This window comes from Electrophorus electricus, chromosome 16 (genome assembly GCF_041902795.1).
Source record: "Electrophorus electricus isolate QZ-2024a chromosome 16, ASM4190279v1, whole genome shotgun sequence".
Lineage (NCBI taxonomy): Eukaryota > Metazoa > Chordata > Actinopteri > Gymnotiformes > Gymnotidae > Electrophorus > Electrophorus electricus.
The window spans coordinates 23,462,501-23,486,847 of record NC_137512.1 but is presented as its reverse complement, the minus strand read 5'-3'; the positions used below and the strand labels follow the sequence as shown (position 1 = coordinate 23,486,847).

General features: G+C 46.0%; 1 protein-coding gene across 7 annotated transcripts in view; it reads left to right on the top strand.

Annotated features, from left to right (window-relative positions):
• The window catches only part of kiaa1549la (KIAA1549-like a), a 47,726-nt gene that overhangs the window by 6,775 nt on the left and 16,604 nt on the right, over positions 1–24,347 (top strand). For 5 of the 7 annotated variants that reach the window (XM_035532396.2, XM_035532395.2, XM_035532394.2 and 2 more), the window contains exons 2-13: positions 6,977–7,333; positions 8,128–8,703; positions 9,441–9,556; positions 13,577–13,799; positions 13,915–14,048; positions 14,388–14,556; positions 14,696–14,755; positions 15,459–15,610; positions 15,821–15,992; positions 16,912–17,072; positions 17,504–17,539; positions 22,715–22,899. In XM_035532396.2, coding sequence (XP_035388289.1) covers positions 6,977–7,333; positions 8,128–8,703; positions 9,441–9,556; positions 13,577–13,799; positions 13,915–14,048; positions 14,388–14,556; positions 14,696–14,755; positions 15,459–15,610; positions 15,821–15,992; positions 16,912–17,072; positions 17,504–17,539; positions 22,715–22,899 — 2,341 coding nt within the window. The remainder of the gene's footprint in view (positions 1–6,976; positions 7,334–8,127; positions 8,704–9,440; positions 9,557–13,576; positions 13,800–13,914; positions 14,049–14,387; positions 14,557–14,695; positions 14,756–15,458; positions 15,611–15,820; positions 15,993–16,911; positions 17,073–17,503; positions 17,540–22,714; positions 22,900–24,347) is intronic. The other 2 variants (XM_035532393.2, XM_081699132.1) reach the window with 2 other exon arrangements.

The following is a 24,347-nucleotide window of genomic DNA, read 5'->3' as shown; positions in this document are numbered from 1 at the left end:
TGCCCTCCTCTTTCCCCAGACGTCCGTGTGGCTCAGAGATGAGCACTAGCCTGGATGAGAATGAAAGGGAGAGACAGGCAGAGAGATACAGGAGCGAGGGGGAGCTGGAAAGAAACCGCGAGCCCTCGTTCACGTTTAGTGTGGCTTCATTCACCTGTCTAGCCTGGCGGACAGGCGGTCCAGCTAAGAAACACTCCCGATGTCTTCCCTCCACGTCATTCAGCGTGATGAGTTGACGTGACGGAGGTGTAACACAGACCCCCCCGGCCGGAGCCCAAGGAGACAGGTACTGGGAAAGAGTTTTGATGTGGTGGCTCAGAGCAAGAGTGTTGCAGTGTTCTGCTGCACTGGTGTGGTACAGACCCGTGGGGCGACTGTTAGCCTGGCTTCATGATGTCCATATTGAAGCCCTTCTGGACCGTTCTCCGTGCTCTGCTGGTCTTTTTCCTGTCTGGGTCTTATTTCCAGGTGACTGGGGGACCCCTTTGCCTCATGTGTTCCATACTGAGGTGCTTCTGTCTCGTTGTGGCTGGCTTGTCGGAGTCGGGCCTTCTTGTTTCCCTGTCTGCAGACAGATTTGGCATGGACTTGGATCTACCCCGAGCCCTGTCCTGGAGTTACACTTGTCTGGGATGGAATGCTTATCCGGATCTCTTCTGTGCTTTCCTCAGTATTTCATGGCATGGCTTTTCAGCAACACAAATGAAAGGTTGTTGCCACGGCCAAAGCGGGACATTATTCCCGTGTAGACAAAATTCTGCACAGCAAATATTCTTGCATTCCATGCGAGGATGGCAGTAATGCTTATCCAGTTATATTCCGGATTCCTTTATCGTGATGAATGAGGAAGGGAGGGTGTTTCTTAGCCCACGACGGTTTTATGGACAAAGTTCTTCTGGTGTAACTGACAGAATTACATGATGTAGTACAGACAGTAACTGTCATCACTGTAACAAGACTATATAGTGCTTTTTAGTTAGTGTAGTGTAAAATGTTAAAATGTTGTTAAATAGCGCAGTTTGTGCAAAGACGCAGACAGTCTGTGGTCCGAAACACTCTAAACCCAAAACGCTCTAATCCCTAAACCCAGACCCAGTACCAAAAACTGTATTTTTTAACATTTACGGCTAACGCAGACTGAGATGCCACTCTTATTGCCCGTTAAGAAAATGTGAGTCCTTTCACGAGGACTGAGGTCGTATGTGATGGAGAGATGTATCCCTCTTTCCATCAGAGGCCGTAACAGTGGGATCTTCAGCACGTGTCGGCAGGTGACGCAGACACAGCGGCTGCAGGCGAAATCTTTTAACTCATCTCCTAAATCTGCTAGTCCTGCCAGTGCTCTTCCTCCATCCCTCCCTATGACTTATCCACTGATGTATCTGTACTCATGGAGGCAGGACGCGTGTGGATGTGTGTGTGCTGTCACACTTCTAATTATCTTGTTCACAGTGTACACAGCTACACTGGAGCCTGCGGGCTATTCTGGACCCGGTGCTGATTTAAATCTAACCCATGTTTTCTTGTTACGACAGTAAATGACCGAATCTTTTTTTCCCCTCTGGAAACACTGTGGTACGACTGAACCGCTGTGGTGTATAGATTTTTATATGCATCCAGTAAGTCAAAAATCCAAAAACATACTAGAGCTAAAGAAGAACACTTGAAAAATGAATTCCTTTATTCAGAAGCCCAATCATTACTCTGGAGTCTCTGTTTATGCTTTGTCTTCCTCACCTTGATTTCAGTGTCATGTTGAAATTATAAGCCTGTTGTTGTTGTTTGTTGATTTTGTTTTCCTCCTGTTGGTTGGGTACTCGGCCTCTGGTCTCCTCACGTGACATTGCTGACCCACTTCTCCAAAAGCTGTCTCAGTAATCGCAGTGTACGGGACTACCTGTGACTCTGGCTTGTTAACCGAGAACTGACCTCCGGCTTGCATCACACTGGTGCTGGCATATGTGCAATCTAAAAAGTCATTATGCATCATTATTCTGGCACACTTTACATGTGGTATAGTTCATTCACAGTTTGTCTTCTCAGCTTACCTGACAGGATGGATCCCAAACTAGTGATGAGTCTGATCCACGATCCTCTGGGGCTAGTTGCAGCAGGATCCATGATCCTCTGGGGAGCTTGAGCTAAGTACTGCTAGTTAACAAGATACTTCCTGTGCCAGGCTGGTCATGCAAGCCAAATAAATGTACATTCAGGAATTCCTTCTGACAATATACTACCACAAATATGACTGCTAATCAAAACAGATGGAAAACTAGTAACTAGTCACTATTTTGTAGTTATTTATAGACATGTTCCTCAGTTGGAGCTGTCAAACTCTCGTCCGGCGTACAGAGTTATAGGACTAGGACTGCACAGGATTCATATTTGGTCAAAAAACACACTTTGCTCTGCAGCTGTCATATTCAGCCCTCACAAGCCTACTGTAATTCCCATGTACAGTGGGTTCAGGAATTATTTGGACTTATTGCACCCTCTGTGTTGTGAATTTGATTTGGATTTAATATAATTGCCATTTTTACCCATCGGTCTACACTTATTTAACCATGATGACAAAGTGAACAAATGTTTTTAGAGTTTTGAAAGTTAAAAATCAAAAACTGAAATCCAAAAGTATTCAGACCATAAATTCAATACTTTGTCGAAGCCCCTTTGGAGCAGTTACAGCTGCTGGTCTTCCTGAATACATCTGTACAAGCTTAGCATGTCTGGATTTGGGCAGGTTATCTAGGTCTTCAGGGCAGGTCCTCTCAAGGTTCATCAGACTGGATGGCAAATATCTGTAAACTTCCATCTTTAGGTTTCTTCAAAGATATTCGATGGGGTGTGAACCTGGTCTTTGCCTTGGCCATTAACCGATTTGCCCCGAAGCCACTCCAGTGTTCTTTCGGCTATATGCTTCGAGTCATCTTCGTGCTGAAATGTTTGCATGCTCTCTGGAGGCAGTTTTCTTCAAGGATGTACCTGCATTTGGGTGCGTTCATCTGTCCTTCAGTTGTTACCAAGTGGCCCATCATATGCTTTTATTCAACAGTGGCTTCTGTCTTGCCACTCGACCGTGACGGCCTGATTCATGGAGCTCCCCCATCTCGGACCAGACCATTTGGAGTTCTTTACCCATTGGGATATTTCTTACCTCACTCACCAACGCCCTTCTTGCACGGATGCCCAGTTAGGAAGAAATTATTGAGGTTCTGTGAACTACCACAGTCCTAGGAATACTCAAAGCCGTAGATATTGTTTTATATCCTTGACCCGATCTATGCCTTGCCACAATTTGATCACAAATTAGATTTTTGAAAGTCTAACTTATGGGTCACTTTGTCGTTCTGGGTGATTTAATTATAGACTGATGGGTAAAAATGGCAGTTCTATACATTCAAAGTCAAATCCACAAAACAATAGAGTGTGCACCACGTAAATCCACTGAAGCCTCTCAATACGCCTGTCACAGATGCTCCTCACGGGACTGACTGTGAAATCAGAGCTAGTAAGTGACAGAACGCCCAGCAGCTGTTTACCCAACTCTGCCTTTACATTTTGCCATTAATCTGATGCTTTTGTCCATAGTGACTTGGTCCGTGACCAGGATGATATCCCAGTATCCCAGTAGAAGCTCCAGACTGGATCAGTTTGACCTATTGCTTTATGCTACAGTTTGTTAAACCTACAGAGGAAATCACATAATGTGCATGTGTTTAGTACATCCTCATGCCAAGGGCGGAGAAGCTCTTCAGTCCTGCAGTAAGAGACATGGCTGGAGTTAACCTGGACTGCAGCCAGTTCCGTGTCAGAGTGTTTAATCTGTTTGGTAGCACACAGACCTGGTAATCTGCTTCTGCGGTTGAAGTAAGAAATGTGTCATGGGTTTTTGACACTAAAGTGGGTGGAAAAGCCTCAGCCAAATGTGGTTTTTAATTTCAAATTTTCCCAGTTCAAATGAACTGAGATCAAGGGAGCAATCAGGCTCTAATTTCCACGTTAAATTAAAGTCTTCTGATCACCTCATGGCGAGTGACAGGCAGGTGCATGCTCGTCAGCGCGCCGCCAAAACCCAATGAAACGCAGATGGAGACCTATGAATAGATTTTTGGGCGGCGAATCTGTCCTGTTGGACCGGTGTGACACCATGCCTGGCCTCCCATACATGAGCTTCTCGTGGTCTTCACTGGTTTTGGCCCAGTACCCGACGTCACCCAGCACCACCTGTCTCTATAATGCATAAGCGCCATGCCTTTCCATCTGACGGACCCTTAGTTCCACTCTGGCCGTGGTTGATGAATAGAAGGAGCATGATTCTACAGTCATTTCTGATTAGTGTCTTAGGGTCCTAGCCAGAGATCGCTGCGCACCATGATGCATGGAGCGTCTGTGCTTTGAGTCAGCCATGCAGTCGAGTCGCTTTGCTGTGACTAGCAGTAGCGTTTGATTAGCTTCGTTTATTTGAATCACATGACTGCTCCAGGAGCCGTTAAAGGGTTTGTAAATCTTTTCCTCTGCCAGTGCTAAGTGCCACTCAGTTGCTGGAAGAATACGTTTATTGAGGCAATAGAGGGACATTCAGTAGTGTGTGTGTGTGTGTGTGTGTGTGTGTGTGTGTGTGTGTGTGTGTGTGTGCGTGCGTGCCTTCTCCCTGGACCCCTCTCGTAAGACCCCTGCCTTTCCCTGTGTCTCTCTCAGAATACCCCATATGCTCAAACTGGCAGAACAGGTGGCTATCTGCTGGAGAATAGGCTTTCAATGTGACCTGTCACTGTGACACTGACACAATCTCACACACACACATACACACACACACACACACATACATACACACACACACACTCACACGCGCACACACACACACACACACACACACATACATATACACACACACACACACACACACACACATACATATACACACACATACACACACACACACACACACACACATACATATACACACACATACACACACACACACTCACACACACACACATACATATACACACGCGCACACACACGCGCACACACACACGCACACACACACACACACGCACACACACTCTCACACACTCTCACACACACTCTCACACACACACACACACACACACACACACACACACACACGCTGCAGAAGAATCCAGAAAATTAAAGGCATTTTATGTTAGCTCCTTTTTTTTGAAAGTACAGCCAAAGCACCAGGGCATGTGAATTATTTAACACGCTTAAGTTAGGGAAAGAGAAAAACCACAGCCCTTTTTCCTGTGTCTCGTCAGTGCAGGACCACTGCGCAGACGCTCGGAGATGATTAATACACTTTTACTGCCCTATATTTCATTCCTATCTCCGGGAGCATAACATTGACAGAGTCATGGACTACAGTGATGGTTGGGCATTCATCACCAGGACTGAAGCTGGAGGTCAGATGCACAAAATGTGCAGGAACGCGTCCCAAAGTGTTATTCACTCCACCATACCATCTCTCCCTCCCTCTCTCCCTCCCTCTCTCCCTCCCTCTCTCCCTCCCTCCCTCCCTCTCTTTTTCGTTTACCATAAAGATGACTTTAAGACAGTTGTAATTGGTTGATAAAACTGTGTTCGTGTGAGCTGTCTATTTTGCAGGCACTGCTTCTAGTGTTCCTGTATATTCTGAATATGAGTTTCTCTTCCCCTTGACCTAAAAACAAAAAAGATGATTGCATCTGACTCTCTTCTGTCTTTATTTCTCCGCTCTGCTGGTGATGACTCATGAGCTTTTTGCCTTGTGTTTTTATGCTGGTCATATTTTGAACGGTGCAAGCTGTTCCTCTTGATGTTCAGGGATTATGCGCGGACAGAGAAAAAAGTGTGTATCCAACACTCCTCGTTAAAATGCACCTCATCAGCGCTGGTCTCTTGCCACCGAAACCACATCACCTGCATGTGGGCTGGAATTACATCGGCTGTAAACTGGAATGAGTAATGAACCCTAAAAAGGAGAATATAGCCACCTGCTGGAGGTCTGCAGATACCAGCCTGTTTGGCACAACCCGAGAGTGCGTTAAGCACCGGCCCAGGTGCCGGTACCACTGGGAATGCCCGAGCCAGAAATGTGAACGCTACCGATGTCATGGTGATGACTGGCATTAAAAACAGCAATCATAAGAAAACAGGATACAGATATTAGAAGCTTTCAGCCAACACCAATACAATAATAATGCAATAATATAAAAGCACTATACATTTAGATATTATACTTAAACTTATTATTATTAACATTTATATAATGCCTTTCTCATACTCAGATACAGTCAGATATATATTAGCTTTTACAATCACTCACGCCAATGTGAGTGAAAAAGGGGCCTTTCTGTAAGGTAGTTATTTATTGGATTTGTAAAGTTCTACACTATTAATTCAGTTTTACTACTAGAAAGGTCTTTTAGATATGAGCAGAGCCGTCTAGGGTTTTGTTGTTGGTTTATTTATTGCTTAATCCTTTTTGTTTTATGCATCCTACTTTATTGTGCCCTCCAGCTTATGAACGTTGAAGCACTACAAACAACAGTTTTATAAAACATGGGAAAGGAAATTAAATAATTTATTTATTTGCACATCAAAGGACCTCAAGATTCTCAGGAAGAAAATGCTTAAATGTGTGTATTTTTATTTATTTATTGTTGTTTTTTCTAAACAAATGTTTTTGGAGTTCTTTTTCAAATATTTTATCATCAATAATATAAATATAAAAATATAATAAAAGTCTCTTTCTGACATCTGTAATAATATATTTTATTATTGAGACACTAAGGGTTTTCTTAAGATGCCTAACCCATCTCTCCCAAATTCTTGATTCAAGATTCAAGATCTTTATTTGTCAGCTGTGCATTTGTAGCTGGTCCAAAGCTACAGTCAAATGTAAAGAAACGTACTGTAATGTATTGTAATCCCCTCATGTAAGAATCATTGCCATGTTCTGTTTGTGTTCGTCCAGATGAGGGCAGCCCTGAGGCAGCAGATGGGCAGGCTGCAGTGTCTGCCTCCCCTGGAGCTTCCCACGTATCATCTCCCCTCTCGCTCCCGGACGAGGAGGGTGAGGCTCTCCTGCAGTCCTACTCCGTACCAGCAGGGGCAGCGGCGAGCAGCAGAGAGCAGGCTGTGTACTCCTCAGTGCTGACCCTGAGGGCTGGCTCAGGCACACTGCCTCGGGATCTGGTGCAGTCTCTGCCCTCCCCACCCGGCAACAGTGACGATCGGACCAATCACAAGACCCCGGAGAAGCCACCTGCTGGAGGGTCACAGACACCGACCCATTTGGCACAAATCAAGAGCGCATCAAGCACCAGCCCAGGTACGGCGTGTGCTGGATGTGCGGGAGCTACCAATGCTACTAATGGCTCGTCTGCAGAGGCACCTCCTCATATTAGTCATGTTTACACTTATGAATGATCACCAGCCGTATTGTGTTGGTCATAATCAGATTACAGCTCTACCGTGTCTTATTAAAGAAGTGTTGGCGTCATAAAGCTTATCTCCTGATCCCATCTAAGGTAGCAAAAAAGAATTTGTAAAAGTGTTTTTGATTTCAGCAAATTTTTACGTTTCTGGCTTTTGATGTTTGTAAAAAAAATATCATCCTAACCACTTCAATTCTGAAAAAAAAATTTTTTTACATGACTTTAGTTTCGTTCTGGTATTCAGAGCAGGGCGGATCCTACAGACTCAGAGAAGAAGCTGATGCTTTGTTGAGGTTGCCAGCTGTTCAGGAATTTACTGGTTATGAATACCCTGATTGTATAGAATAGTATATAATCTATAATATATACTATACAATCCATACAATACTTCGCTGAAAATATTACTGTTTTTAAATTTGGTTTTTGTTGTCTGTTACTTGAACATTAAGAACAAACATTTTGATCTATCCAACTGCAAAGACAGAAAATTGATTTAAAAAAAATATGGATAGTGCAATTAATTTTCAGATTCTCTGAATGTTTTGATATTTTGTAAATTAAAAGCTGGAATTATGAATTTTATACTTCAAAATAACATTTATTGTAGCATGCCACAAAAATACAGTTCAGAAAAATGTAAAATGAGTGGACTTCCCTGTTGATTCGTAAGGATATTGTCTTCTTTCAGAAGATGCTCTTGGTGACGTGATGACCCCAGACCTCCCAACAGCTCCAGGTTCCTTCCTCAGAATACTGGAGGAGACAGAACCTGCTCACACAGATCACATGACTAGGTCAGACCCCGCCTCCACTCTGGGCTCGAACAGCAGCATGGCTGAGAATGCCTCATCCACATCTCCGGCGCGCACAAACCCTGACACTGTGACCGGCGACAGCCTCCAGCTTACCACAGTGACCACCACCACGGTCACACCCTTAACTGTGACTGCCACGACTGTGACTCCGCCCACTACTGGTCCTGCGAGCACAGCGGCTGTCACAACGACAGCACCGCCCACGACGTCCGCCGAAACAACAACGCTCGCAACAGAACCTCCAACGACAACGGTGACCACGACTACCACCACGACGACTACGACGACGGCTGCACCAACAACGACAACGTTAGCAACTACAACAACCACTGCGACCCCTCAGAGTTCCACGGTAGCTACCTCTGGAAGCAGCCCCACTAGGCCAAACCCCCCTACTGAGAGCACTCCCACAACCTGCAACGTCACAGAGAAGTTCTGGGTCCGAACCGGTGAGCGCCGTGAGCTCTCTCAGTCCTTAGTCTCAGTTTTCAAGAGATTATATTGCCTGAACACATGGGGATACTGTAATGGAATTTTAGGATAGGGAAAGGTGTTAAAAATACAAATAAATCTTTTTGTTTTAAGGAATCAAGTATTTATAGGAATGAGATGAGGCAAAACTCTTGCTTTGTTCTACCGACACTGCAGCATACAAACTACATTATGCTAATCAAGGACTATTGACTGTTCATGCCGGGAGCTATTTCCTTGAAGTATTGGGTTTTATGGCCCACACATGGAACTAAATGAAAATTATTATAAATGTCAGTGTTAAAGCTTTTTCTCTCCCTTCAGTACAGCTCAGTAGTCAGAAACAGGGGTGATGTGAGGAGGATTGTGGGAGAACTTCCTGCCAACTGTGCTGGTGTGAATGATCTGCCCCACACTCCCCCACACCTCATATTTTGTAAATTAAGAGTTATTAGAGATCTTCTTTAGTAAAGTAAAGGCTCCTCCTAATCCTAATCCTAATTCTAAAGTCCATCCTAGGTCATATTAACCTCTTCAGGGTAGCAGGAGAAATGATTCCACTTTGCTCTAATTTAATGTTCTGATGATACTGCATGTGTGTGTATTATTATGTTCTGTAGATGAACTGGGCATTTTCTCATGAGCACTGTGATTTTCAGAGCAGTTGAGGAAATACCATCTCATCTCACTCTGCGTGTGTGTTGCTATCACCCAGTTGTAGCCATCCAAATGAAGAGGAATCGCCTAGAAGATGGGTTGAAACAGAGCTTGGCTAGAGGCCTGTCACTCGCAGTACAGAGAGCCTTTAATGACTCCAGCGTCCGAGTCGAGGTGGGTTATAACCGCAACCGTAACACACTACAGAGAGCCTTTAAAGATTCCAGCATCCGAGTAGAGGGTGTTAAACCCCAACCGTAACACACTACAGAGAGCCTTTAAAGATTCCAGCATCCGAGTAGAGGGTGTTAAACCCCAACCGTAACACACTACAGAGAGCCTTTAAAGATTCCAGCATCCGAGTAGAGGGTGTTAAACCCCAACCGTAACACACTACAGAGAGCCTTTAAAGATTTCAATGTCCGAGTAGAGAGGGTTATACCCCAACCGTAACACACTACAGAGAGCCTTTAAAGATTCCAATGTCCGAGTAGAGGGTGTTAAACCCCAACCGTAACACACTACAGAGAGCCTTTAAAGATTCCAATGTCCGAGTAGAGGGTGCTAAACCCCAACCGTAACACACTACAGAGAGCCTTTAAAGATTCCAGCATCTGAGTAGAGGGTGTTAAACCCCAACCGTAACACATTACAGAGAGCCTTTAAAGATTCCAGCATCCGAGTAGAGGGTGTTAAACCCCAACCGTAACACATTACAGAGAGCTTTTAAAGATTCCAATGTCCGAGTAGAGGGTGTTAAACCCCAACCGTAACACACTACAGAGAGCCTTTAAAGATTCCAATGTCCGAGTAGAGGGTGTTATACCCCAACCGTAACACACTACAGAGAGCCTTTAAAGATTCCAGCGTCCGAGTAGAGGGTGTTAAACCCCAACCGTAACACACTACAGAGAGCCTTTAAAGATTCCAGCGTCCGAGTAGAGGGTGTTAAACCCCAACCGTAACACACTACAGAGAGCCTTTAAAGATTCCAGCGTCCGAGTAGAGGGTGTTAAACCCCAACCGTAACACACTACAGAGAGCCTTTAAAGATTCCAGCGTCCGAGTAGAGGGTGTTAAACCCCAACCGTAACACACTACAGAGAGCCTTTAAAGATTCCAGCGTCCGAGTAGAGGGTGTTAAACCCCAACCGTAACACACTACAGAGAGCCTTTAAAGATTCCAGCGTCCGAGTAGAGGGTGTTAAACCCCAACCGTAACACACTACAGAGAGCCTTTAAAGATTCCAGCGTCCGAGTAGAGGGTGTTAAACCCCAACCGTAACACACTACAGAGAGCCTTTAAAGATTCCAGCGTCCGAGTAGAGGGTGTTAAACCCCAACCGTAACACACTACAGAGAGCCTTTAAAGATTCCAGCGTCCGAGTAGAGGGTGTTAAACCCCAACCGTAACACACTACAGAGAGCCTTTAAAGATTCCAGCGTCCGAGTAGAGGGTGTTAAACCCCAACCGTAACACACTACAGAGAGCCTTTAAAGATTCCAATGTCCGAGTAGAGAGGGTTATACCCCAACCGTAACACACTACAGAGAGCCTTTAAAGATTCCAATGTCCGAGTAGAGGGTGTTAAACCCCAACCGTAACACACTACAGAGAGCCTTTAAAGATTCCAATGTCCGAGTAGAGGGTGCTAAACCCCAACCGTAACACACTACAGAGAGCCTTTAAAGATTCCAGCATCTGAGTAGAGGGTGTTAAACCCCAACCGTAACACATTACAGAGAGCTTTTAAAGATTCCAATGTCCGAGTAGAGGGTGTTAAACCCCAACCGTAACACACTACAGAGAGCCTTTAAAGATTCCAATGTCCGAGTAGAGGGTGTTATACCCCAACCGTAACACACTACAGAGAGCCTTTAAAGATTCCAGCATCCGAGTAGAGGGTGCTAAACCCCAACCGTAACACATTACAGAGAGCCTTTAAAGATTCCAATGTCCGAGTAGAGGGTGTTAAACCCCAACCGTAACACACTACAGAGAGCCTTTAAAGATTCCAGCATCCGAGTAGAGGGTGTTAAACCCCAACCGTAACACACTACAGAGAGCCTTTAAAGATTCCAGCATCCGAGTAGAGGGTGTTAAACCCCAACCGTAACACACTACAGAGAGCCTTTAAAGATTCCAGCATCCGAGTAGAGGGTGTTAAACCCCAACCGTAACACACTACAGAGAGCCTTTAAAGATTCCAGCATCCGAGTAGAGGGTGTTATTCCCCAACCGTAATGCAATTTGCTTCCTGCAGTTTTAAGCACACAGTTCCCACTTGTCTTCTCTGAGGAACGCATGAAGAACTGAAGAACTGAACATGAAGAACTGAAGAACTGAACATGAAGAACTGTACGAAAAGAACGAATGCACATGAATAGTTTTGTTGCCATTGGAAACCGTGTTATCTTTAGATGCAAACAAATTCACAGTCAGTGGGTATCAGAATTCCTCCTTTTCATATATTTCCCATAGTGCTTCAAGTGGTCTCTGATGGATATTAAGAAATTGGATTTTATCCACTATTGTATCTTGGGAATTGAAGTTTGACAGTGGAATAGGTGGTGTGGGTTTGCAGGTGGCAGTGTGTGAAGTGTTAATATCATACACACAACCTTCTCCACATGTGTCTAAAAAGTGCAGAGCACTTTCCTGGGAATGTAAATGTCTGGGAACAGTGCTTGCGTGAAGCCAGAATGATGAAGCAGCTTCTATCTTCTCACGGTCTTCAGGTTCGCACCAATGATGAGCTACAGACCGTGTACGTGCCTGTGGGACGAAGCCCACCGGACTGTGTTGTGACGTCTTTGCTGAGGCCTAAAAGGGGGGAATTGTTTTCAAGCTGTGGGCAAACGGCGAGGCGTGTACACCGAGTTCAGCAGATAGATGGCTTGTTAATTGTGAATGAGTCTGACATGGCAGAGATGGTTATTATTACCATTTGAAGAGTCCTGGTGCCTGTTCTACCCACTGCATGAGTGAGTCAACTTGAGAATTAGTGCTGTCTGCTCTCTGAGAACTCTTATCCACTAGGTGTCTATTTGTCTGTCTCTCGCCCACACTCTCTCTCTCTCTCTCTCTCTCTCTCTCTCTCTTCCTCTCTCTCTCTTCCTCTCTCTTTCTCTCTCTCTCTCTCTCTCTCTCTTCCTCTCTCTCTCTCTCTTCCCCCCTCTCACTCTCTCTTCCTCTCTCTCACTCTCTCTTCTCACCCTCTCTCAATCGCTCTCTCTCTCTCGCTCTCTCTCTCTTCCTCTCTCTCACTCTCTCTTCTCACCCTCTCTCAATCGCTCTCTCTCGCTCTTTCTCTCTCTCTTCCTCTCTCTCTCTCTCTCTTCCTCTCTCTCTTCCTCTCTCACTCTCTCTCTCTCTCTCTTCCTCCCTCTCACTCTCTCTTCCTCTCTCTCACTCTCTCTTCTCACCCTCTCTCAATCTCTCTCTCTCTCTCTCTCTCGCTACCTGCAGTATAGTACAACAAGCTAAAACACTGGAAATGTTATAAAGGAAAATAACTGATCTAGACCCATAAACCATTTAAGAAAACTCTTGTGATGTCTTGTGTTTTAAAAAACAGTACACAGGCCCCTCTTAAGCACTGGTACAGTGTGAATAAGTCTTGTTACCCAGATATGAATGGTATTACCTCTTGCATAACCATAACAAATTATATATACTCATACAAGATTCGAGAGATTTTTGCCATTTGGAGTGAGTTGATTGTTAATCTTTTCTGCTCACCCTTTCTGTCCTGTTAATAAGAAACACACTAGCTGGACACACACAGAAACACACAGACGCACATGCAGCTGAAGTGCTGTCATGACAACGAATAAGTGGAAAAGTAGATAGCAAAGACAATATACATCACACTGCCAGTCAGAAATCTAAAGATGGTAATTGTAGCTAAGCAGCAGTTCAGTAATACTGTAGAACATTAGAGTTTAGTAGTCTGAAATGGGCTTCAGTAGTAACATATGTGTTAGAAATCCTGTAAAATAATGAATAATCAGATGAATCACATGACCTCAGGCATGATCATTTCAGCTAGCGAGTGCACACTGGCAGCGTGTCTGACCCCCAAATCCACAAATCCAGTCGCTCCCCAAAGAAAAAGGTTGAATCTGAAATGTGCGTCTCACGCAGCTCCACAAGCCTCAGCGCTGAACATGTGATGCGTTCCCGCCTCTCAGCTAGAGCGTGACGCCAGCACCCCGTCCAACGTGACCCTGGGATACTACGTCATGAACGACAAGACGGTGTTCATGGCAGCAGTAGTGGTGGAGTCTCTGACAGCGTATGGCCTCGACAAGCTGCTGAAGGACATCAGGCACCACACTCCTGCGGCGCTGGCCGTGCCTGTTCCCGTGGCAACCTGGCTGCCCCCGCCCGGTATCCACCTGCAGCTGAAAACAGGTGGGCGTGGCCTGAGATCAGGAGTGTAATTGGTGCTGTATGCTCTGGGCATTGCTGAGACTGTGATCACCCCCCCACCCCCAACTGGCTTTAACAGTGTGATGTTCTGCGTCAGTTCTCAGGTTTGTGAGTCCCACAGACGACATCAAGTCGTGTAGTTTTGTACAAACGATGGAACAACGTTTGGAGAACGTGTTCTCGGAAGCTCAGGAAAAAGTCGATGACACTTATGGAATACTTACTGTCGAGGTGCTTAAACTCCAACATAGAATGTCAAATTGCATTCAAATGCATTTAAAACACTATGCTAGTCCAACGTTTTTTTATCTTTGTGTACTCTTTGTGTGATTGTTTGTTTCTGTGTGTGTTTGTTGGTGTGTTTCTCTTCATACCTGCTTGTGTGTTTGTGTGTGTGTGTGTGTGTGTGTTTGTCTGTTGTTTATGTTTGTCTGTGAGCGTGTGTGTTTGTTTTTGGTGTGCCTATGTGTATGTTTTACTGTGTGTGCATTTGTATGCCTGTATGTGATTGCATGCATTTGTGTGTGTGTGTGTGTGTGTGTTTCTGTCTGTGTGTGTGTCTATGGACAGATCCTGAACACCTATCAAACAGGGAATTCCCTGGCGGTGTCGCTGGTGTACGTGGTGTGGAATGGCAGCTCGGCGCTGAACGGCACTGTGGCCACCGGCCTGGTGAACCAGCTCACCGCGGAGCTGGTGGGGTACTTCCTTTTCTTCCCTCCCATGCTCATAGCTGAACGTAAGTTCCTGAACGACATAAACAAGACTCAGGGGTCAGTTCTCCTCGAGTCGGTCTTAGGGGTCAGTTCTCCTCGGGTGAGTTCCCCTTGAGTCTCTCTCTCTCTCTCTCTCTCTCTCTCTCTCTCTCTCTCTCACAGCTTTGGAGTACCACAACCTGAATACTTCCGTGGCAACCAGGGAGTTCTGGGTAATCACAGGTAACATAGCTGCCCAGGCAAGACCTTCCTGCCCCACACACTTATGCTGCCTCCCATAGCCAGAATTTTTAACGTGATTCAATAAGCACAAGGTTCTTTGTTGAAAGTACCGATACATTATTTATAGGCACTAAATTCTAAATTTGCAGTTTCCTTATGTGTTAAAAAGATTTCCGCTCAGAATCCATAATTTAAAATCTGATTTATTACATTATCTTAGTGTGGGAAATTTAAAAGTGTCCCCCAAGTACACTGAGTATCTCCCAGCCTGCCTCACCGCAGACATGTGAGCAGTGATTTACTGGCTGAGTACACGTCCTGCTGGTTCGGACGTGGACGGTAAAACTCAGAATCTCACAGATGTCTCACTAATTACTGGGGTAGAATAGCTTTCCATGTTTAAAAATAAAATAGGTGTTAAAATGTATTTCAGGTGGTGTAACCTACCTGCATAACTGAACTGAATAATTAGAGAAGAGCAAACTGACGTTTTTCTCACGTGCATTCACACTTTATCACACGCGATGTGTGAGTTCTCTCCCACAAGGTCAGCCCTACTGTATCTGCAGTCTTTGGCTCTGGAGTGAAAGAAGGATAACTTACCTCTCCCTTCCTCTCTCTCTCTCTCTCTCTCCCTCTCTCTTCCTTTTCCTCTCCCGTACCTGCTCTCTTTCTCTCTTTCTTCCTCCCTCTCTCTCTGCAGTAATTCAGGACGTTGACAGTTCCTCTCTGGAAGGCAGCTACCAGAGCTTTGCTAGCCTGATGGAACAGCGACTAGCTGAGCTCTTTTTGGTTGCCGGGCGACGAGGTCTCCGCTTCAGACGAGCCACCACCATTGGTGGATATACAGTACAGGTGTGCTCATCTGTCATATACTCTTTCCATTTGTATTATTTTCTCTCTGTAAATATATTAGGTCTCTAAATGTAATGTATTTTAGTTCAATGCGATTAGTATTGCTTAGAGTGGATTTAGCCCAGAGTAGTGTCAGCATTTAGTCCATAGCTATTAAACCTCAATCCAAGTGTCATATCTGGTCCGTAACCACCCGTGGTTGCCCTGTAGATGGTCAGTATTCGGAGGCTTCCTGGCCCTAAGAACCCCGCAGAGATGACCTACTACGTGCAGGTGGACGGGGCCCCCATCCCTGGCACGTCTGCGGCCAAGACCTTGAACATGGTGGACTCGCAGACCATGGCACTAACCCTGGGCTACTTCGTCCAGGTCCAAGCAGAGCGTATGCCAGCCTATTTCAGCCTTTACATTGATTACACTGCACACATACTGTGTGTTCTAGCAACAATAAACAAACTACTATACTACTACTAAAAATAATATTAGCTATTAATATTACTGTAGTTATTGTTAATTTTATTGTTGGTGTTAATGGTCCCAGTAATGAATCCAAACGAACAACATATATGCTAAGTAGCAGACATCTAGAAGAAAATGCATAAGGAATATTTTGACTGTAGATATATATACACCAGTAGGCTGTGGGTATAGATGGTATATATATGGTATATATGTATGGTCAACCATCATAGAACCATGTAGCTTATTTACACATGTAGTTGAGAAGTTCTCACATTTACCCAAGGATTTTGTCTTGAAGAACCAATTGAAGTGTGTTCTCCAGAGGTGTGCTTTTCCCCTTCTGGAGTCAAACTGAGCGTGGTGGCAGGAAAGCTGTTGTCTCTAACTGTTCACCTACGAGTAATTTCTAATAAATTAGTGTTTTTCTGTCAGAGAGGGTGGTGAGGAATAGCTCAGAATGAAGTCATCCCACAGTGTGAGCTCTCGGCTGGGGCCTGGAGCTCTTCAAAGCCTTGTCTTGTCAAACTAAACACACACACACACACACACACACACACAGCTCCACTGGGGAGAGTTTAATCTCATAGATAAAGAGCTAACAGCACAAAATGTTTTCTTTTTTTTTTTGACTCTTTGAGCTCGTTGTGAGCTAACCAGAAGCAAACACAGAGGGCGTTTGGATTACTATGTTTGTGCATGCATTTGGGAAGGAGCAGGCAGAGAGTGGATGTACTGGTAATTATGAGAAAACATAATGAATAAGTGGGTGGGTTTATGGGTATTCTTTGTGTGTGTGTGTGTGTGTGTGTGTGTGTGTGTGTGTGTGTGTGCATGAGTAGCTGTAGTGAAGAGTGTACCCAGTAACCTCTGGATCCTGGCGGTCCTGACGCCAGTGTCGCTAGCCATGGTTGCAGTTGTCATGGTGATTGCTATCGTATGCAGAAGGAACCGCACCGTGTTCAAGACCAGTGCGTTCCGTGGATTCCATCCTCGCACCAAGGTAGGCTTCCCTCCGGAACAGTGCCCAATCCAGTCAGGGAACCTGAACCTAAGGGTCCTCAATCCTGTGTTTTGGGGTCCTGCTTTTCTTCTAACCAACCAGTGACCCGACTGACTTAACTAATTAGCATCTTGACTGTTTACCATTGTTATTATTGCTGTTATTTTGAGCACTTGAGTCAGGTGTGATGCACCTGTAGATTGGAAATCGTAAATTCACCCTAAAATAAAAGCATAAACATACCCTACACACGCTAGCTGGGCACCTCAAGGTGACGTCAAGTGTAATGGACTCAACAAAAACTATGATAAACAACGTACTGCTATAAACAGTCTCAGTGTCGTAGATAAATGTGTCTCCATATTAGCTACCAGGACACTGGCTTTCCAGTACTGTAAGAGAAATTTATCTTTAATTCTGCTTTTGTTCAGACCTCGTATCGGAGAGACGGAAGCTACCACCATCAGGTACTGTGGTCTGCTGTGTGATGTGTGCATGGTGTTTAGTTGCATGGTCATAGAGAGTCTCTGTCTCTTTCCCTTCTCTCTCTGTCTCTCTCTCTCTCTTTCTCATCTGTGGGAAATCAGTAGGGGGAGAATGATCGATTGAGATGATCGATCAGTAGAACTGTGTGGACTGGAGGTGAATCCTCAAGAACAGGAAGCTTCAGTATAACCATTGTAACTGAATAGGGAGCAGTACAGGCAACAGCAGATGCCACTATCACGATGCCCTGACAGCAGATGCCACTATCACGATGCCCTGACAGCAGATGCCACTATCACTATGCCTTTCACAACAGATGCCACTATCACAATGCCTTTCACAACAGATGCCACTATCACAATGCCCTTTACAGCACATGCCACTATCACAATGCCCTTCACAACAGATGCCACTATCACAATGCCCTTCACAGCAGATGCCACTATCACTATGCCCTTCACAGCAGATGCCACTATCACGATGCCCTGACAGCAGATGCCACTATCACGATGCCCTGACAGCAGATGCCACTATCACGATGCCCTGACAGCAGATGCCACTATCACTATGCCTTTCACAACAGATGCCACTATCACAATGCCTTTCACAACAGATGCCACTATCACAATGCCTTTCACAACAGATGCCACTATCACAATGCCCTTTACAGCACATGCCACTATCACAATGCCCTTCACAACAGATGCCACTATCACAATGCCCTTTACAGCACATGCCACTATCACAATGCCCTTCACAACAGATGCCACTATCACAATGCCCTTCACAGCAGATGCCACTATCACTATGCCCTTCACAGCAGATGCCACTATCACTATGCCTTTCACAACAGATGCCACTATCACAATGCCCTTTACAGCACATGCCACTATCACAATGCCCTTCACAACAGATGCCACTATCACGATGCCCTGACAGCAGATGCCACTATCACGATGCCCTGACAGCAGATGCCACTATCACGATGCCCTGACAGCAGATGCCACTATCACTATGCCTTTCACAACAGATGCCACTATCACAATGCCTTTCACAACAGATGCCACTATCACAATGCCTTTCACAACAGATGCCACTATCACAATGCCCTTTACAGCACATGCCACTATCACAATGCCCTTCACAACAGATGCCACTATCACAATGCCCTTTACAGCACATGCCACTATCACAATGCCCTTCACAACAGATGCCACTATCACAATGCCCTTCACAGCAGATGCCACTATCACTATGCCCTTCACAGCAGATGCCACTATCACTATGCCTTTCACAACAGATGCCACTATCACAATGCCCTTTACAGCACATGCCACTATCACAATGCCCTTCACAACAGATGCCACTATCACAATGCCCTTCACAGCAGATGCCACTATCACTATGCCTTTCACAGCAGATGCCACTATCAGGATGCCCTTCACAGCAGATGCCACTATCACAATGGCCTTCACAGCAGATGCCACTATCACGATACCCTTCACAGCAGATGCCACTATCACAATTCCCTTCACAGCAGATGCCACTATCACAATGTCCTTCACATTACCATCTTCTCTTCTACAGTCTGGTTGAGTGTTCCTCCTTACTATTCCTGGATGTTCTTCCACCTGCAGCATTTACTGTCTCTCAGATCCAGCATGCCCGTGTCACTCCTGAAGGACACACCAGCTCACTGGGGTGTATATAAGAGCACAGAATGCTCTGAACTTTGGTCATGGATTCAACTACCAGGGGGCACATGTTCTACCACACTGTCAGGACCAGCACGTACGTGTGTCTGGATAAGAGCCTCTGTGTATGGTTTAAAGGTGGACTGTGCTGTTTACATTTACAGAGTTTATAACAGGGCACAGTTTACAACACTTCCCTGCAGGGCTGGGGGGGGATTGCCATTAATCCAGATTAATATGATGTAATGGAAGGGCACTCGGGATGCCAAGGGAGGAATTAGGGCAGCCTTGGCTGGTCTGAGCTCTTGCCTATTAATCAGTATTATTGTTTTAAGCAGTTGAGTCAGGTATGGTGCACCTGTTTGGTGGAAGGCTTGAACACAACCTAAAACAAAAGCGGAAACACACCCTACCCACCCTAAACGGGGCCCTCAGAGTGACATCAAGGGTAATGCACTTCTTTTTTTTAAATGTAAAAAATATTTGACCTTGAGACAAAGTAAAGTTTGAATCTATGAGCAGGACATTAACATGGAGTGATTTAATAGGCTTACAGCAGACACAGCACAGCACGCATTGTGAACGTGCGCTTCGCAGTCAGAAGGTCTGTATAAACACTTTTTTTGACTGTCAGAAAAGGACCCGTTTCTTTTTGGATTTAGTTAGATCTGCTTTGATCCACATTTATTCACTTTTAAAAAATCTTTACTGTTAGTTTGATTTAGATCATGACTAATTCAGATTCTAATTCTGAGGTATACACAAGAGAACAAATGCACTCATGCTTACAGCACATGCATTTTCCCACGGCTTTGCGAGAGAGCCATGCTGAATCCTACAGATTAGAGCTTTTCCAGTCTGCCTTTGCCCTGTAATGGGGCTACGCTGCTTCTAAATGACAGAAATGCACCTTTCACAGCAATTACACTAATCACGACCCGGCCTTTGATCTTGCACTCTCTCGATCTGGTTTTTTGAGTCTCTCAAATCTAGCGCGCTCAATTGTTTTAAGTTTGGCTTTCAGGAACACGGTTATCTAATACAAGTTCTTTTGCGGACTTTGCGGTTTTTAAAAGTGTTCCGATTTCGCCAGGAGGCCACTGTTGAGAAGAACTGCTGGCCTGAAACCTGCGCGGTGTGGCATGAGGGAAGACTGCAGCGTGCGAGACAGCAGTCTGCTGCTGGGGAAGAATTCTTTTAGCGCGGGACAACGCAGAGCAGCAGATCCATTGCATGTCTTTGCATGTGTTTGCCTTCTGCCTGCGTGTGTGCATGTGCAGTGGATTAGGGGACAGAGTCATTATAAAGTCTACTTCTGTATAATACATTCTCAGTAATATTGTATATGTGTAAACATTTACACTCACTGCCAGCTTTATTAGAAACATTCGTCTTGGCCAAATGTAGCCATGAACATGCGTTCACCCAGTTCTTCATGGTTCTCTGTGTCTGACCACTGCTCTGATCTGATATTGGTGGCCTGACCACTGATCTGATCCGATACTGAGGGTCTGACCGCTGGTCTGATCTGATATTGGTGGCCTGACCACTGATCTGATCCAATACTGAGAGTCTGACCGCTGGTCTGATCTGATTTTGATGGGTTATTTTTGGCTGGTGGCCCAATCTCATGCATGCATTGTCAGTGACACGTGTTAAAACTCCGGCAGCACTGCTGTGCGTGATAGCCTCATCATCCCCGCACTACGCCCACTGCCACATCAGTGTCAGCACCATGTTCAGAGCGCCTCCCAAATCATATCTGTTCCACAGTGATCCGGTGGGCCCGGATCCACAGTAAGGAGCAGGCTAGAGGCGGGCTAACAGAGTAACAGAGTAAATGGACACACAGAAATTTCACCTATAAGATATATAAGGTGTGGGTGTGTGTGTGTGTGTGTGTGTGTGTGCGTGCGTGTGTGTGTATATATATATATGTATGTATGTATGTATGTATGTGTGTGTGTGTGTGTGTGTGTGTGTGTGTGTGTGTGTGTGTGTGTGTGTGCGCGCGTGCGTGTGTGTGTGTATATATATATATATATATATATATGTGTGTGTGTGTGTGTGTGTGTGTGTGTGCGCGCGTGCGTGTGTGTATATATATATATATATATATAATGTGTGTATGTATGTGTGTGTGTGTGTGTGTGTGTGTGTGTGAGAGAGAGAGAGAACTGGAACATGAACTGGGACTAAAGCAAGGCGTCTTTACGTAAGGGGTTCGGGGACTGTTATGGACTAATGTCAAGGGTACCATGGCTACTCTAATTCAATCCTGGCTAATGGATGCCCCCCTGCCCCAAGTGAATTACACTTGACTGTAGTACATGTGAATTACATTAGAACAGAAGGGGAGGTGTGTAGTCCAAGATCAGTGTGTCCAACAGAACCCCCAGACAGCACTGCTGTTTGTTAATGGAGAACGCTGTCTCTGGAGATTAGCTTGACCAGAACTAAATTAAGTCCCTTCTTGCTCGCTGAGAAGAGACGTGTGGAGGAGAACCATCAAATGTGCATGAACACAGCATGTGTAGTAAAGTGCAAGAGCCCTGAATTATTCAAAGCTCGGAATTAAAGGGTTGTGTTTTTCGTTTCCTAAAACTGATGTCGGCCACGTATATGTGTACATCTCTTTAAAAGCAGAGATGTCCTGATATTGGCATGTTCTGTCAGCTGGAGAGTATCCTATAACTCAACACAGACGTTAGACAGGCTTCTGTAGGCTTCCCTGGATTAAACATTTCCTGGCATATTTGGGCTGTGTGGAATAGTGAGACTGAGTAGTGGAGGTGCATTAATAAATCACTGTGAGCAACAGACCATTGCTGATGGAAATGAAATGCCACCACTCCCAAGGTCCTTATTATGTCTCACACAAAACCTCGCATAACCCATGTAATACTCCTCTCCTCTCCTCCCCTCTCCTCTCCCCTCTTCTCCTCTCCTCCCCTCTCCTCTCCTCTCCTCTCCTCTCCTCTCCTCTTGTCTCCTCCTTTCATCTCCTCTCCTCTCCTCCCCTCTCCTCTCTCTTCCTCTCCTCCCCTGTTCTCCCATCTCCTCCCCTTTCCTCTCCTCTCTCCTCTCCTCTCCTCTCCTCTCGTCTCCTCCTCTCCTCTCCTCCCCTCTCCTCTCTCTTCCTCTCCTCCCCTCTCCTCTCCTCTTGTCTCCTCATCTCCCCTCCTCTCATCTCCTCTCCTCTCCTCCACCTCTTCTCCCATCTCCTCCTTTCCTCTCCTCCCCTTCTCTCCTCTCGTCTCCTCCTCTCCCCTCCTCTCCTCTCCTCTCCTCTCCCCTCCTCTCCTCTCCCCTCCCCTCCTCTCCCCTCCTCTCCTCTCCTCTCTTCTCGTCTCCTCCTCTCCTCTCCTCTCCTCTCCTCTCGTCTCCTCCTCTCCCCTCCTCTTCTCTCGTCTCCTCTCCTCTCCTCTCCTCTCCTCTCTTCTCCTCTCCTCCCCTCTCCAGCCGGTGCAGGGTTTTGACTACGTGAAACAGCACATGGGTCAGCCTGGTGAAGAGGCTCTTACTGTCACAAAAGAGACCCTGGTCCTGTCGCTTCCTGTGCGGGATGCCCCTCTTCCGCAGGACAAGGGTGTCCTACAGGACGGCACGGCCTCCAAGAGATCCCAGCCAACGGAGGTGCACAGGAGGTAGGTACACGCTTCCACGGATCAGCATAACCTGCATTAACCATGTCTGCATCCTACAGAACAGTCCATGGATATAGCCAAGCCCCAAACGTCTGTGATGTTGTTTTAGAAAATCCCAGACTATGTGAGTTTAAAATGTACTTAACTTGTTATATTTGAGTATTACTTACTCGGCTCTGTTGACCTGTTTGGACTCTTGCAGTTATCTCACAGCACAGTGGGGAGAATGGTATAGACAGAATGAACATGCAGCTTTTCCACGATGGAAGCGAAGCCAGTCAGTGCCGTCTGGCCGTATATTTAGACTCCAGTTCCAAACCAGCTTTCTGGTGTGTACAGGAACCACAGACACTTAAGGACATGAGTGGGCTGTGTGAAGCAGTTATCTCTTCAGCTGTAGTTTCGCTGTTCGTGCATCGCTTTCCTTCCTGTTGGGGCCGTAAAACAGATTTGCTTTAGTTCTCATTTAGCAACAGGAAGAACGAAATCTCTGCAGGTTTCTGCCTTCACATAAAGATGCAAATGAAAAGCTGGAGGAGAATTTATCAGCCGCAAAATGCTGCGTGTGTGTGCGTGTGTGTGCGTGCGTGCGTGTGCGTGCGTGTGTGTGCGTGCGTGCGTGTGTGTGCGTGTGTGCGTGCGTGCGTGTGTGTGTGTGTGTAAGCCTGTGGCATGGTGTTCCTGCTGTAAAACCCAGACTGCTGTAAAGGACCTGAAGCACAGAGGGCTCCATCTCTTTCTTAAGCTTCTGTCTCCTGGGCCACTGTGGCACTTTTATGTCTCTGCATCCCAAGGCTGGAATACGGGAGTGAAAATGGGGAGGAAATACTGCACTGTGTGCAGGCCTGGCTGCTGTAACTGTGTCTGCTGTATCCCAGGCTGCTGTATCCAAGGTTGCTGTATCCCAGGTTGCTGTATCCCAGGCTGCTGTATCCCAGGCTACTGTATCCCAGGCTGCTGTATCCCAGGCTGCTGTAACCCAGGCTGCTGTATCCAAGGTTGCTGTATCCAAGGTTGCTGTATCCCAGGCTGCTGTATCCCAGGCTGCTGTAACCCAGGCTGCTGTAACCCAGGCTGCTGTATCCAAGGTTGCTGTATCCCAGGCTGCTGTATCCCAGGCTGCTGTAACCCAGGCTGCTGTAACCCAGGCTGCTGTATCCCAGGCTGCTGTATCCCAGGCTGCTGTATCCCAGGCTGCTGTAACCCAGGCTGCTGTATCCCAGGCTGCTGTAACCCAGGCTGCCACTTACAGACTGGGCCTGGCCCTGCCTCCTGCTGTACCCCGGCAGCACTGCCTTGGTGTGCTTGATCAACTGTCTCTTCTCTCCGTGTGCAGGCAGCTGCGATGTCCACGCCATCACGTTGAGATGTTCAATGTCCACGCCATCACGTTGTCAAATTACAGGAGGAAACGCAGGAGCAAGCTGGCTTGAACAAGCACTTGGACA